Source organism: Carcharodon carcharias, chromosome 11 (genome assembly GCF_017639515.1).
Source record: "Carcharodon carcharias isolate sCarCar2 chromosome 11, sCarCar2.pri, whole genome shotgun sequence".
Lineage (NCBI taxonomy): Eukaryota > Metazoa > Chordata > Chondrichthyes > Lamniformes > Lamnidae > Carcharodon > Carcharodon carcharias.
This window is the reverse complement of record NC_054477.1, coordinates 67,225,767-67,241,242: the sequence shown is the minus strand read 5'-3', so window position 1 is coordinate 67,241,242 and position 15,476 is coordinate 67,225,767. Positions and strand designations below refer to the sequence as shown.

Genomic DNA, 15,476 nt, shown 5'->3' with positions numbered 1-15,476 from the left:
TTGCAGGCCTTTGATGAGGCTGTAAAAATTGAGCTGGAACTTTTGGACACAATGGCACAAATAGGTATCTGTTGAATGGTTTTGAATGATTTCTTTTCAAAGTTTGCTAAGGAACTCACCACTGTATCCCAATCTAACTGGAACACAGTTTTACATATTTTTAAAAAAGTAATTTTCAGTTATTTATAATCAGGAGGTGCATTGACACTGTGATTCAAAATGCTTATTTTTTCTGATACTTTGCTGAGTTTCCACTCTTAAATAATATGTCAAGGAATATTTTTAAAGCCAAATTTAAAAATAAAAATATTTTACTTTAAATCTCTGCCCAATTATGCTGGTTTGTGGCAAGTTTTGTTTTCATTATGCAGATGAGTTTGTGCAGAAGCACAGAGGTTGCAGAACTTTACAGAACATGTGCAATTTACACTGGAATCGCCGATTGCTCCTAAAGCAGAATCTCTACCCTAATGAGTTTAACACAATAAATACTGTTGATAATAATATAGGAATGGTTTATGAACAGCAGAAATTAGCACTTTTAACATAAAAATCCTAAGATGTTTTGCAGTGTTGGACCTAGGCAGCTAAAGGCTGTTCCACCAGAGGTGTGGGGGGTGGGTGGTTGGTGAAGGTAGAATTTGCAATGTGGAACCGAAAATTGGGAGAGACATATAACAGGCTGAGCTTATCGTTCAAAGTCAAAATTATCCCCACAAGTTACTCCATGTAAACAGCACTTAAATATCAGCAGTGTATTTCAATAGTATGATTGATTGCTTTGTTGATAAAGAATATCAGAGGCCTTCATTATATCTTGAGATACACCTGTTCCTTAGGTTTAAAGATTATGGATTCCAGTAACAACCATCTGCTATCCCTGTTGCTTGAATATGTGATACAGTTAATTATGGCATCATAGCTATCATACTTCCACTATATCTATTATTTCAAGATAGCTTTGTTGATTGTTTTGACATGCATCTATCTGGAGATACAGATGTGTATCATGAAAAATTATTTAAAAGATTATTAACTGCAAAACTCTCAATTTTTTTCAGATTCCAGAAATGTTGCTTTCATTGAGCTGTGGCCAAGATAAGAAAGAAAAGGGGCGTAGAAGTTCAATTTCTGGTCTGTTCATAACTAACCGAATGTGCGATCAGCAGAAATTAAATTTCTGTTAATCTCTTGATAACAATTCATATGTTTCATATTATGACACTAACATTGGCGCTAGAATTGAAATTTAGCAATTCACCTATTCTGTGCTATAATACTTAGGTTGGTTCTAGAATTGAAATTTTAGTAAGTACATATTCTGTGACCACTTTGCAATAATTCAGTTAAATAGCATAATCATTGGGAGATGAAAATCAAGAAAAGAATTAGTTCAACTTTCATAGGTATGCATTCTCAATCAAGTTCCATCGTGATGCATCTAATGGATTTGAAATGTTTCACTTCAAAAATTTAGATCTTTGCGCCAAGGAATCTGCTGCTCAACCTCTACAATGTTGTTTTCCCTTAACTGATTGATAAATTACAAGCTTTCGTGCTGATTTGAGTTGCATTCTAGTTTATTGCTTTATTTAAATTATTTTCTTATGTAGACTTTCTGTGCCCTAGAGCTGGAAGGAGACCATGGGCAGGATTTCCCGGCCCTGCTTGCAGCTCGAATCGCCTGGTCCCACCAAAAGTCAATGGACTTCTGGCTGGCCCGCCACATCCCCCACATGGGGTCCTGCCGTGGCGGGGCTGGAAAATCCCGGTCCATGATTCTGTAACAAAGGAAGAAGTAAAATTGGCCCTGAGTCAAAACCTTACCGTTTCAGCTTGGTGCTTTGGTGCAGCTGACGTAGTTCCTGAAATATTTTATGATGCTCATCGATGTTCAGTTCTATTCATCAATATTATGGAACAGTGAATGTTGTTATTTAATTAAATTAGTTGATACTGTCCAACCAAAAGCTAAATGCATCACCTTAGATATTGATACGTTTCTGTTTCAAAATATCTTTATTAAACCAATTATCAATAACATGGTACCTGGATATAGTGGAATTATTAACGGGGAGTTTTCATTAGTAATTATATAGAAATAACACTCCATGATACACTATCATATGAAAAGGACTTTAATTAACAAACAGAAGTAAATCATTCCTAATTACTAGGGATTTTTTTAAAATACTAAAGATTCCAATCAAGCTAAAATTGGTATCAGGCTGTTCTGAAGATATGTTAAGTCGTATAGGGTGATTTAGTTTTAAATGAGATAAGCATGCTTCAATCTTATCATTCATAGCTACTAATGGTAAATTACAAGTGAAGGGATAGCATAGTATTTCATGAAGAGACTGATACTGTATCAAAAAATCTTGGGGCAGGTTTTTCACCCATCTGGTTGGAGATTAAGGGCCTCCTTTAAACCCATCTCTGTGATCAAACTTTTCATCCCAATATTTTTTCTTGCGGCATGGTGTCCATTTTTACCTCATACCTTGAGAGCGAGCACCAAAGAAGTTACCCAAATTTGAAGTAGAAACCAGTAATTTTCACGGGGGCTTGAATGATGAACTACCTCACTTTAGAATAAGGTCATTGATCTGATCTGTCAGTTTATCGCCTAAACATTGAATGTAAAAAGAATAATAGGGATGTGATGGTTCACAGCCGAGAATTCTGAGAGAGCATATAGTTTCCAAAATTCAGTAGAAATGAAAATTGTGCCACAGGATTGGAGGATGGTTATTCTAAAATGTAGATGAAGATAAACCAGGAAATTATAGGCCAGTTAGATTTATTTTGTTATTGCTGAACTCACCAGAATTGGTGATATGGCTTGAAACTGTTTGCCAAACTTTAGACAATCAGCACAGATTTCTAAAAGGCAGGTTTTGCTTCAACAGCAACAAAAGCTTGTATTTATTAGCACCTTAACATAATAAAATGTCTCAAGGCACTTCACAGGAGCGTTATAAAGCAAAATTTAATACCAAGCCACATGAAGTGATATTGGGAAGATGGCCAGAAGCTTGGTCAAAAATATGGATTTTAAGGAGCATTTTAAAGGAGGAAGGGGAGGTAGAAAGTTGAGGAGGTTTATGGAAGGAATTCTTAGGACGTAGGCCGCTGAATGCATCACCACCAGTGGTGCAGCAGTTAAAATTGAGGATGCTCAAGAGGCCAAAATTAGATGAGCTCAGATATCTTTGTGGCTTGCGGGGCTAGAGAAGATTAGAGATACAGAGCAGCAAGGCCATGGAAGGATTTGAAAATAAGGATGAGAATTTAAAAAATTTATGTTGCTTGACCAGGAGCTAGTGTAGGGCAACAAACACAGGGGTGATAGGTGAATGGGACTTGGTGTAAGTAAGGACACAGGCAGCAAAGTGTTAGATGACGTCAAGTTGAGGGTAGAATGTGGTAGATCGGCCAGGAGTATGTTGGAATAGTCAAATCTAGAAGTAACAATGGCATGAATGAGGGTTTCAGAAGCAGATGAGCTGAGGCAGGGACAAAGTCAGGTTGTTATGGAGATGGAATAGGAATCTTAGTGATATTGTGGGTATGTGATCTGAAGCTCATCTTGGGGTCAAATATGACACCAAGATTCAAAACAATCTAGTTCAGCATCAGACATTTGACAGGGGAAGTGAGTAGCTAAGGAATGGAGTTTGCAACAGAGGCTAGTGATTTTGATCTCCCCAATATTAAATGAGATGAAATTTCTGCTCTACCACTGGATGTTGGACAAGCAGTCTGACAAATTCACGACAGTGGAGGGTTGAGGTGTGAAAAACCTAGAGCAGGAAGTTGTCTGCGTACATTTGGAAATTAATGCTGTGATTTTGGATGATGTTGCTGAAGGGCAGCATGCAGATGAGAAATAGGAAGGGGCATTGGGGGACACATAAGGTAATGGTAATGGTTCAGGAGTGCAGAGAAGCCATTGCAGGTGATTCTCTGCTGCAAGTCGATAGATAAGAATGGTGGTCATCAGTTTGGTAGGAATAGGTCGAGGGAGCAGAAGGTGGGCCTCGTGAACACAAGCAGCTCAAAGAGGGCATGAGGGGAGGTAGCAACGAAACTAGAGAAGCATGCAAGTTCAATGCCATGGCAAGTTAGAGCTCTAGAGGAAATTTGGCCCAGAGCTAGCAGAAGGGAACAGCTGATCCAATGGTCTCAATCTTGGTGACAAAGAAACTCATGAGCTCCTTGCATTTTTTCTTGAAGGTGATGGTGGAGGAGAGAGAGGAGAAGAGTTTAAGAAAATGGTTTGCAGTAAAACTGAATATAAAACTGAATGGAATGCGCTGCCTGGGAGGGTGGTGAAGGCGGGTTGCCTCACATCCTTTAAAAAGTACCTGGATGAGCACTTAGCATGTCATAACATTCAAGGCTATGGGCCAAGTGCTGGTAAATGGGATTAGATAGATGGGTCAGGTGTTTCTCATGTGTCAGTGCAGTCTCGAAGGGCTGAAGGGCCTCTTCTGCACTGTGATTCTGTGACTGACTAGGTTTGAGTTGATATCTGCGTTTGTTGTTTTGGCAACATTCAAGGACAGGCCAAGATCTGTGCCATATTTTTCTGATAGCAATAACAATACAAAATACTTTAGTGGTCAGTGATGGAATGGTCTATTATAGAAATCTTCTGAATGGACCAAGTTTCTGAATGGACCGAGTCATTGATTCTGTTTTCTAGTTATCAGTATTACATAATTGCTTTCTTGAGGCTGACCAGAATCTGGGGTCTGATATAGCCTGAACCCGAAGCACGGTGGTTGGAGTGAATTAAGACTGGGCAGTGGCATCTGGAGCTCTGAGAGATTGGAATTTGTATTGGGACATTTTAGGAAACAGCACTCAGAATCTTGGCGGCATATCGCAGATGTATTTTTATAGAAAAGTCTGAAGGTTTGTGAAACTACAGAGTCATCTAATTTTCTGAGTTCATCTCTGTGGATCAACTTTAACTATTACTGGTATACATGAGCCAAGGTTTAGGTGGAAGCTTGGACAAATCAGATCTCAGAAAATGAGCTTCAGCGATGTAAGGGTGGGTGCAGTTCTTTTTCAGATTACAACTAGGTTGGGTGCTGTAGCAAAATGAAGAGAGTATTTTATGTACAAAGCTATCCAATAATTCAGATCAAGTACTGCTTTAAACTTATGCGAATCACAATATATTTTTTAAACATGAATGTATTCTGAAAAAGGAATATCATCCTTGAGAGAGTGAAAATGTATTTCCAATGTACTGTTTTCTGTAGACTACTCAATTAAACAAGGTTACGGTGCATAGTTTCATTGTCATTGTTTTAAAAAGACCTATAATCTGGTGTATATCATCTAAATGCAAATTGTACTTCTTGCTGATGCTGTGCTTTTGTCTGCAGGTGATGCTGATCTAACAAAGTCTTTTCTGATGATTCATGAGTTTTGCAGAGCATATGGGGCTACTCCACACAGATATATGATTTTCTTGAATGTATACAGCTCAATCTACAATACTAAGAAAACTGACTTAATGAATCGGCAGAGTCATTTACAGGTACTTTAGAAGGATCAATGAAAATCATAAAATCTGACTGAGCTGGAACAGCAGCAAATCTCAAATTTTCAATTAATCTATAATTAATTCTAAAGATTAAAAATTAGTATTTTCATGAAATGACATTGGCCTGCAAGTCTAACCCTGTTTCTCTCTTTAGAGATGCTGCTTGTCCTGCTGGGTACTTTCCAACATTTTCTGTTTTTATTACTTAAAGTACATGCTACAGAAAATGCAGAATTTTTTTGTTCAAATTGATTTGATGACTTCAGTCTGTTAAAAGCATTTTAAAAACAACTACTTTGCATCAACAGAATTTGAGTGAGGATTAGCCCTTTTAGGGGAAATGAGCTACTTGCGTTGTAACCAAATTAATTCAGATAGGTGTGATGTATCTAAGTAACGCATCTACTGCATAGTGATGGTTACTATCCAGAAACTGCTGATAATCTGCATAATTTTATGTACTTTTCCATAGAAAACTGCAGTATCACAATGTAATTTTGCTCTATAATGTTTCAAAATCAAAAGGCAGTTTGAACCTAACCTTGAACCTAACCTAACACACCTTATATGACAAACGATAGTGAAATTATTGATAAACTAACTGGATATTTTAGTGGCTTGATTAATGGCATGTTAGTAAAGTGATTATTTTTTAGCATGAATATCATCAATTCTGGTGCTAAGTAGACTGATGCAGATTTCCCACATTAATGAGGTAGAATGGTCTTTCTGTCATTGTGCACAATCAATTGTTTTTAGCAAATTCGTAACTGAAAATTAAATTAACTATTGAAGTTCATGATGTATAACAAAGGAAATAATATATACTCTGATATTATTTATATTGAATAGTATAGTTACAATTGTTTACAAATACTGTGGTTAAGTATTTTTACTGATTGAAAAGACAAGTTAGGATTTTGTGAATTCCACTTTAATAGGCTGCTTTGCCATATTTAAGTATATTAATTTGCAGACAAAACACGTGCACTGTACAACAATAAACAAAGCCAAAATTCTAATTTTACTTGATATGTGTTTGTATAGGCTGGAGTTTCTAAACTAAATGAAGCCAAAGCACTTGTTGATGAACTGAAGAGAAAGGCAGCAACACAGAGCATATTGCTGAAAACCAAGCAAGCAGAAGCTGATGCTGCCTTGCAAGAGATCACAGTATCAATGCAGGTATAATACTTAGAATGAACTGTACTGTCAAGCACACCAAAGTTTATGAACAATTTTTAATTTCTCTAATAATATAGTAATGTAGCCGTAAGAACATTTCACACTGTTGCTTGCTGAGGGCATCCTGTTTTTGGAAGGAACCTATTATGGAACCTATTCCTCTGTGGCCTTAGTAGCTCTAGTTTCAAAAGTAGTTGGATCGTTGAGATCAAAAAAAGTTACATAATTTTAGAGGCTCACCCTGCAGGCAAAAGTTGGTTTTCCTGTGGTGTAAAATGGGTGATTGTTAATTGGAAGCACATTGACCTCAATGGAAAGAATGTTGGTTGGGCTGTAATATGGGTTGCCAATTTGCTATTGCCCATTTTGAGCTACTGCCAAATTTAATTTCATCCAACAATTCCTAGAGCACCTCTTCATTTCATTCAATCGAATATTCAATCATGCAGAGGAAAATAATGCAGCCTCAGGAAAATTCATGTTAAATCTATCGTAATGCCGTTTCAAGATTCGTGGTAATGGGATTTTCTCCATTGTACTTTTGGACCTTATTTTGGACCCCACCGAGAATTATTTCTCCATCATCGTCTGAATCTTCCACTGTTAACTCTGCACACAAGAACAAATTGGAGTCAATTAAATTTAGGGGGAAAAATTGGACAGGGCCTGAAAATGGACATGGGGATCACCATGTGGGACTATTGAACAGAAATGGGTCAGTCAGCAGAAGTGAAAGATTTAAAATATTTAGCAAAGCAACCAGAGGGCAAGTGAAAAATTGCTTCACACAGTGGGTTTGTAAGATCTGGAACACACTACTTTAAAGAGTGGTAGAATCAGGTTCCACAGGAACTTTCAAAAGATTATTGGACATATGCTTGTAGAGGACTAATTTGCAGGATTATAGAGAATATTTGGAATGTGGAACTAAACTGGACAGCTTTTTCAAAGAGCCGGCACAGACGTGATAGACCAAGTGGCTTCCTTCTGTTCTGCAATATTCTATGATTGTAAATTGTCAACACTATAATTGTGATCAAGGCGCAGTTACCTGTTTTCACATGCTGTATTGATCAGTCAAGCCTGTAACTCCCTAAGGAAATCATACAGTTAGCCTTTTTTCTGTTTTAGCTAGCTGACTCTTGCAAAGCATTTGTGGATTTTTGCTAGTAATAGTCAGTCATCATCATTGTTTCATTGTTGTGGTTGTGGCATCTCTTGGCTATCAGAGCCTGGCTGTAAAATGCAGCATTTTGGCATGGGATGGCTCATTTTAACTGTATGGCACTGACCAGGAAACTGGTGAATTGGTGGCAGTTGAGTGAAGATGACATCTTTCCAAGAAGAGTGGACTGCAGTGCCTCTCCCATGGATCCAGTTCCACTTTCTGGTGATGCATTCCAACACTCCTACTGCTCTGCCTCGAACAGAATGTATGAGTGTTGTGATGCTCTGGAAATCCCTGTAAACCTTGCCCCTCAAACCAAAATTGTCAACTGAGGTTCCAACTTGGTGGAGCTCACTTCATTTTTCATGGAGCTGACCATTCACTCTATGGCTAGCAACATGCATTTCATAAAGCCTTGACATTAATTGGAGCTGGACTCCACCATGCTATTACCCATTACTTACAACTTGTTGGCAGGCTTTTGCACTTGTCATTTCTTGGTAGATTGTCATCGAATGTCTGTTGTAGGCTGGTCCTTTGAAATCAACATTTCAATCATGTGCAACAGGGCTAGAATCTCATTTTTGCCCTCTGCTTAGCTGTCTCCTGTGCCATTATATCCCTCCACATTAGGTCTGTATGTATGCTCAGTGATTTACTGCCTGAAGATCCCTCCTTTAGCTTGCATTCTGAAGTATTCATGCTGCCTGCCTCTGGGCTGATGATTCCTAGGAATATATCAAGTGATGATGTGTTTTCAGGAAGGCTCTACTCCTTCCTCAAGTGTAACGGGGGTAAATTTTATACACCTGAGATGGAAGGGTGAGAGATGAGGAAAATGTTAAAAATAAAGAACAAAATGGAAGTTTTGAAATAACTGCATCTGGAAGTTTGAAAATCCAAATATGACTTATCTGAAGAAGTCATATTCGACTCGAAACATTAACTCTGTTTCTCTCCACAGATGCTGCCAGACCTGCTGAGCTTTTCCAACAATTTCTGTTCTCATTTCCGGGGTTTCAGCATCTGCAGTAGTTTGCATTTATTTTATTATGATTTATTGGAGTTGCGTAGAAATTAGTACTATTGTGTATTATATTGTGTGTTACTTGGTAACTTTTATTCTCTGTGCATCTTTTAGTTCTACATTACTTATGAATGATGACTGATGCTAATGCAAAATTGAAACTTGTATTTCTTGGCAGAATGCAAGTGAACAGAAAACTGAAATGGAACAGATCAAACAGAAGATAGCCGAGGAGGTGGTGAAGATTGAAAAGCGTAAAAGTGTAATTGACAATGAGCTTAAGCAGGTCCAGGTAATGCTATTTGCTGTGTTACTATTTCCAGAAAATTAAAATGGTTTGCTAACAAAAAGCCTAAAATGGATTATAGAGCAAGAAATAACAAAATGCAACACAGTTGTGTAACTGAAAAGTAACTCAACCAAGTTCAGTATACTTGTCAACTTCAGAGCTTTATTTTCCCAGGCTTATTTTTGATAATAGTACACGTAGATATCCCTGGCAAAAAATGACTCAGAATTTTGAACTTAAATTCTATTCAATGCTTGCTATTTTCACACAATTCTCATATATTTTTGTGCTGCTGTCCATTCAACCTATAAACTCAACACCTAAACAGGAACATTTGCAGCAAGGATTGCTCCATCGATATCAGGGCCAGAGGTTTTAGCTCAAAAGACGGGCGCGCACCTGACCTAAAAAGACGCACGATGATGTTGGGTGAGCATCCTGACATCATCGCGGACTAGCGCGATATTTAGGTCAGTGGGCGTGCACGCAAGTCAGCATCATACCCACCAACAATTAACAGGCCTACTCAAGGCCATTAAAGTGATAATTTAATTAAATTTTTCACGGCCTGTCCAACCTTACGGTTGGCGGGCAGGCGAAAAGGCCAAGCGGCCTTTGGATTTTTTATCCACAGACTAGGTGAGGCTTCCAACAGCTATTAAAAATTAAATGAAAATTTAAACATTTCATTCGTAACATGGCCTTGCTCATGTGACAGAGTCGCATGAGGGACTTTTTTTTAATAATTTATAATTCTTTATTTTTAATTCTTAAAATCTTCATCTCCCTGAAGCAGCTCTGTGCCTCGGAGCTTTTCCTGCGCACACCTGCACGCATGTGCGAAGTTCCCTGCTTGCCCTCCTGCCCCCTGCCCCCTGCCCCACCCCCCCACATACACACACACACACACACACAGGCAGCGCTGCAGCGCGTTTCATGCTGGGCGGGCCTTAGTTGACCCACCAGTTTGAAATCACGGTCAGGCCCCCCGGGTGCATGTGGCGGTCGGCTTCCTGAGTGCTCCCGCCCAATGAGATCAAAATCTTGGCCCAGGAGAAGAAACCATGCTTTATTTTACAGGAAACTGAGGCCACTTGTAGCCCTCATTCTCATTTAGGTTAGCTAATTCAATACAGTTTAATAATTGAACACAAAGCATGTACTTCCTATACTTCCTGGATGGGGTTTTAACCTTCCTGGTGAGGGTGTTGGTGCACATGGCAAATTAAAAGAGCAAAGATTGCTGGTGTGTTAGGAAGCTGGCAGGAACCCACTGACCTCTGCCTTTAACTTGAGCATGCTAGGTATGATGCAGAAAACCTCTGTGTGACGTAGATCTACCATTTACATATGCTAAATGGTAATTGAGCGCATTTTAATCCTGGCATCTATCTTTAACCGTCAGTGTATGGGTTTCCCAAGTTTCTTGGAACTCACCAAATTGAACAAGATGAGAACACAACAGAGATTTGCGGGGCTGGGCAATAGACATGCTGGAAACCCTTTAAATACTGAGTTATGACAGCTACTTCTTTGCTTAAGTGATAAGTTTTTGCTCTTAGGACTTGTTCTGAGAAGGTGTTTTTATTGTTTTGGAGGTCATTTCCAAGACTTTGGAGGTTAATTTCTGCTCTCTTTGAGCTTTTTACCTTTGATCCACACTTCCCAGCTGTCAGCCTTCTCAGCAGCATGGGAACCACTTCTGAAGTTCCTAGTTAGACCTCTGATGAGGAACAAGAGGAGCAGCACCAACAGCAGAAGGAGCAGCAACAGCCTTCTCCTCAACCACCTGCCACTGCATTATAGAAGGGACAAACAAAGAACTTCAACTTGCAGTAGGTGACACCTCCAACACAGGGTACACAGGTAGAGGATAAACTTTCTGGATATGATTGAGCACCAGCGCCTGTCAGGTCAATGTTGACATTTGCAATAACTTGGAACAAGACCTCCTTTACAGTAGAGCAGGTGGACACCCATTGCCAGTGGCAGCCATGTACACCAAAGCCCTGAATTTTTTGCCCCCAGCTCTTTCCAGGGATCTGCTGGTGACATCTGTAGAATTGCACAATATGCTCTATACAAGTGCATCTCCCAGGTGACACATGCCATGTTTGCCAGGGCCACCACATCCATCCATTTCAGTCAGAATTAGAGAACCCTGGCATTAGCTGCTGTGGCTGGATTCTCACAGGTACAGTAAGACTTAGTTTGCAATGTGACAATCAAGGCACCCTCAGAACAACCAGCAGCCTTCATCAACTGAAATGGATTCCCCTTCGTTAACATTTAGCTAATAAGCAATCATTTAAATATTATCATGTATGTCCCTGCGAGATACCTATAAAATTGCCATGATTTCATTCTGTACCAGTCAAGCCTTACCCTGCAAATATTTGCACCTCCTAGCTAGCGTACAGCTCCTTGAAGTTGAGGGCTACCCTCTGAGAGCATGGCTGATTACACCTGTGAGGAGCCATGATGCCCAGGGAAAGCACAACTGAAGCCACATGAGCACAAGAGTGGGCATTGGGAAATCCATTGATATGCTAATGACGGACAGATCCAGGGGCACCCTTCAGTATCTACCATCAAGTTATTGTTGTGCTGCACCTTGCACAACATAGAGTATCATAGAGGACTGGAACTGCAGGAGAAGGAAATTAATGAGTGCTCTGCATCCTCAGAGGAGAGCAAACCAGTTGGGGCAAGGTTACATGCAGCCATTCACATCGCTGCCAGGGATGCCAGGGACAAATTGATTCAGACATGCTTCAGCTAGTCTGAGGCAGTGCAGCTATCAAGCCATTCTAAACCCCATGAGCTCACCACTTGCGCCCCCAGCAGAAAGCAGTACCATCATCAACAATCCATCCCCCTTACTGAACCCATTTTTCATCTTCTACTCTTGTCATACCTTTTCCTTAAGCTTGAAGGCTACTTGTCCAGCTGCAGGCAACAATGGAGTGGACATCACAATGGAGCTTTGAAATAAAGTTTAAGAATTGTAAACATTGGGATTACCTTTGTCCAACTACAAATTATTTTTCTTCCCTTTCCTATGACACTACCCCGTGGCTTTAACAAAGCTTGGGACAGTTTGCTTGTTCCCCTGTTCTGACTGTTCAGAAGTTTGTGGGGCCAGCCAAATGCTACTCCATGTGCATTTGTGCAAAGGTAGACTCGGCCAAGGGGCAGGAGACAACATGTGGGGCTCTGACGTGTGGGGTGCGGGGGGTGGGGATGGGGGGGTGGTGGGAGGAGTTGTGGGAGTATCTTGAGCAAATTCCCTACTTCCATTTCATCCTTACCTTTCGTGGCCCACCTCCACTTCCTTGCTAGCCGAGGACTGGAGAGCACTTTGTTGCACTTAAGACATTGAACGGCCATGGCTAGGCTTCCCTCCATCCTACTTAAACTGGCAGTTTGAATCTGGAGGCTTGATTGCCTGCAATGCCCGAAGTTCCGTAGAGGTGGAGATCATTACAAAGCCCTAAGACATCATAGCATTCATGGTGGAGACAGACTCAACCAATTTTTCTCCTGTTGAGCTCAGTCCATCTGAAAATGCTGATAGAACCTCACATGTTTTCGACTGCTACTCCAGGATAGTCTTCTTCACCAATGATCACCGAGGCTTGCCATTTGCATCCAGCTGAGCTGAGCTTGGAGGGTCCTGCACCCTCCAGCTGGGACCCTTCACTGTTATATCTGTATCTAACACTTCCTCACATGTGATACCTGCCTCACCATGTGATAATCTAGCTAACTGCCTTCAAGCCACCACTGAGGTTTGTTTATCTGAGCTGGTGGAGGGTGCTCATGAGTTCTGTGATGGTGTTTCCTCAGTGTGTGCAACCTGGCCTGAAGACTCTTTGTCCTCTTCTGGCACCAGCTGCTGAGTGACACTTGCAGGATCTATGGGAGATGAAATACATGAATTAGATTTGGGAAAATGGACCATTCTTGGTCATCATTGAGCACATCATCAATTCTTATTTCCTTCTGACAACATGAATGAGTATTGTATGTCCATTCTGTCACCAGGTATCTGGGAAATCCCTATTTTTTCATTCCAATGGCCATGGATGCAGAGGCTGAGGGCTCAACCTCAGTGCTTCTTCCTCTGCACTCATCTAGTCACAATGACTGTAGGGCTATCCCCCTTTCTCTGCCTTTCCCTGATGTCCTGCATTCTCTTTTCCTGCAAGGAGAGAAAGAGGAGAGCTGAGTGTGAGAAATAGGATGTTTTGTGAGGATGGAAGGACAACATTTTTGAAAAGTTACTGTGAGAGATGGGTGTGAAATGGCAACAAGACGAGAGTGTGTCTCAGTGGTGTCTGTTCAGGTGGGGATCTGAAAAGGTGCCTTAAAAAGAGAGGAATGGGATGCACCTGCAAAGATGTGTTGGTCTGAGGTGTGCTGTGCAGGAGAAGATTGATTTTGATTTTCAGGGACTCATTTTTCACTAACTCCTTTATTAGGTGGCTGGCATCATCTGTGCTGCTGGTTGATGTTTATTTTAAAAACGTCATTAAAATTACTTACAAGCTGTTGCAATCACACCCCACCCCCCCAGCCACCGACGTTCTTTCTCCAACACCACAGCAATACTAGACATCAGGAGTGAACAGGTGCCCTGGTTCTTAATGCTGCAATGGCATAAATAACAGAAAATATGCAGGATGATGCAACTCTGTCACTTAAATGTCATTACAATACATACAAAGGTTGGGAGGAGATTTGATAAGGAATTAAATTCTGTAGTTGCCTGCCTTAAGCAGAGGTTTTTGAAGTGTTCCAGTGAAAGAGCAGCTTAATTAAGAACCAGCTGAAACTGGATCCTCATTAAGTGATTTAGCATATATTAGGAGCATATAAATTCAGCTAGCAAACTCCGTTTAATTTAGGACTGAGTGCATGCAGTTGTTGGGTAAGAAAGTCTAAATTTTTATTTTGTACATATCTAATTTGCTTTGTAGTTGGCATTAAACAGAAACCTACAGTTTAAATTCTGTGGTTGCCAGCCTTAAGCAGGGTTTTTCAAGGGTTCCGGTGAAAGAGCAGCTTAATTAAAAACCAGCTGAAACTGGACCCTCGTGTGATCACAACTACAGTAGGTGTTTGCAGCTCGGGGAACTTTGGATCCGAGTTGAGTAGCTGGAGTCTGAGCTGCAGACATTGCACCACATCAGGGAGGGGAGAAGTCACCTGGACAATTTGCTCCAGGAGGTGGTCACACCCCTCAAATTAGGTAACTTAAATTTGGTCTGTGACCAAGGTCAGGAGGATATGATTGCAGGTGAAGCAGGTGCCCAGGGGATAGCGTTCGAGGAGCCTCAATTCCTGCAGTTGTCCAACAGTTATGAGGTTCTTACAAGCTGTGTGATTGAGAGCAGGGACTGCAGGGAGGATGAGCGAACTGACCACGGTACCATGGTACAGGGAGACATTCAAGTGGGGGGGAAGAATTAGGAACCTTGTAGTGGAAAGGGACGGTTTAATTAAGAGGATAGATACTGTTCTCTGCAACCGTGAGCACGAGTCCCGAAAGCTGCGTTGCCTGCTCAGTTCCAGAGTTAAGGACATCTCCTCAGGGCTGGAAAGGAACTTGCATTGGGAGGGGAGGGACCCAGTTGTCGTCGTCCACATCGGTATCAATGACATTGATAGGGCTACAAAGGAGGTTCTGTTGAAATAATTTGCATTGTTAGGAGCTAAATTAAAAAGCAGAACCTCCTAACTGGCATGGGGTAGATAAAGCCAAGGAGTTAAATGCTCAAAGATTAGTGTGGGAAGAATGGGCTTCAGTTCATGGGGTACTGGCACCAGTACTGGGGTAGAAGGGAGCTGTCCTAATGGAACAGGCTTCATTTGAACCATGCTGGGGCTAGTGTCCTGGTGAATTGAATAACTAGGGTTGTAAAGAAGGTTTTATATAAATAGAGTGGGGAAAGGTCCTGGAGTGGAGATATGTAGGCTTGCAAAGCAAAAAGATATGGCAGCATTGCAGGGCAGCTGTTTAGCTAATGATACCCAGAGTGTGACAGGAAGGGACAACGTGTACAAACATAAAACAGCAGAAAATAGAGTCAAAGGGGGGAAAAAATGGTAAAAAGGCAAAATTAATGGCTCTTTGCTTAAATGCACAGGGTATTCAGAACAAAAATGAATTAATGCACAAAAAGGTTAATGGGTATGATCTTATAGCCATTACGGAGATATGGTTACAAGGAGATCA

The 15,476-nt window shown here is 40.7% G+C and overlaps 1 protein-coding gene across 1 annotated transcript in view; it reads left to right on the top strand.

Moving 5' to 3' along the window:
- LOC121284081 (cytoplasmic dynein 2 heavy chain 1) overlaps nucleotides 1-15,476 on the top strand; it is a 770,821-nt gene that overhangs the window by 263,678 nt on the left and 491,667 nt on the right. The window contains exons 54-57 of the mRNA XM_041199129.1: nucleotides 1,062-1,134; nucleotides 5,406-5,560; nucleotides 6,614-6,751; nucleotides 9,125-9,238. Of these exons, the coding sequence (XP_041055063.1) occupies nucleotides 1,062-1,134; nucleotides 5,406-5,560; nucleotides 6,614-6,751; nucleotides 9,125-9,238 (480 nt within the window). The remainder of the gene's footprint in view (nucleotides 1-1,061; nucleotides 1,135-5,405; nucleotides 5,561-6,613; nucleotides 6,752-9,124; nucleotides 9,239-15,476) is intronic.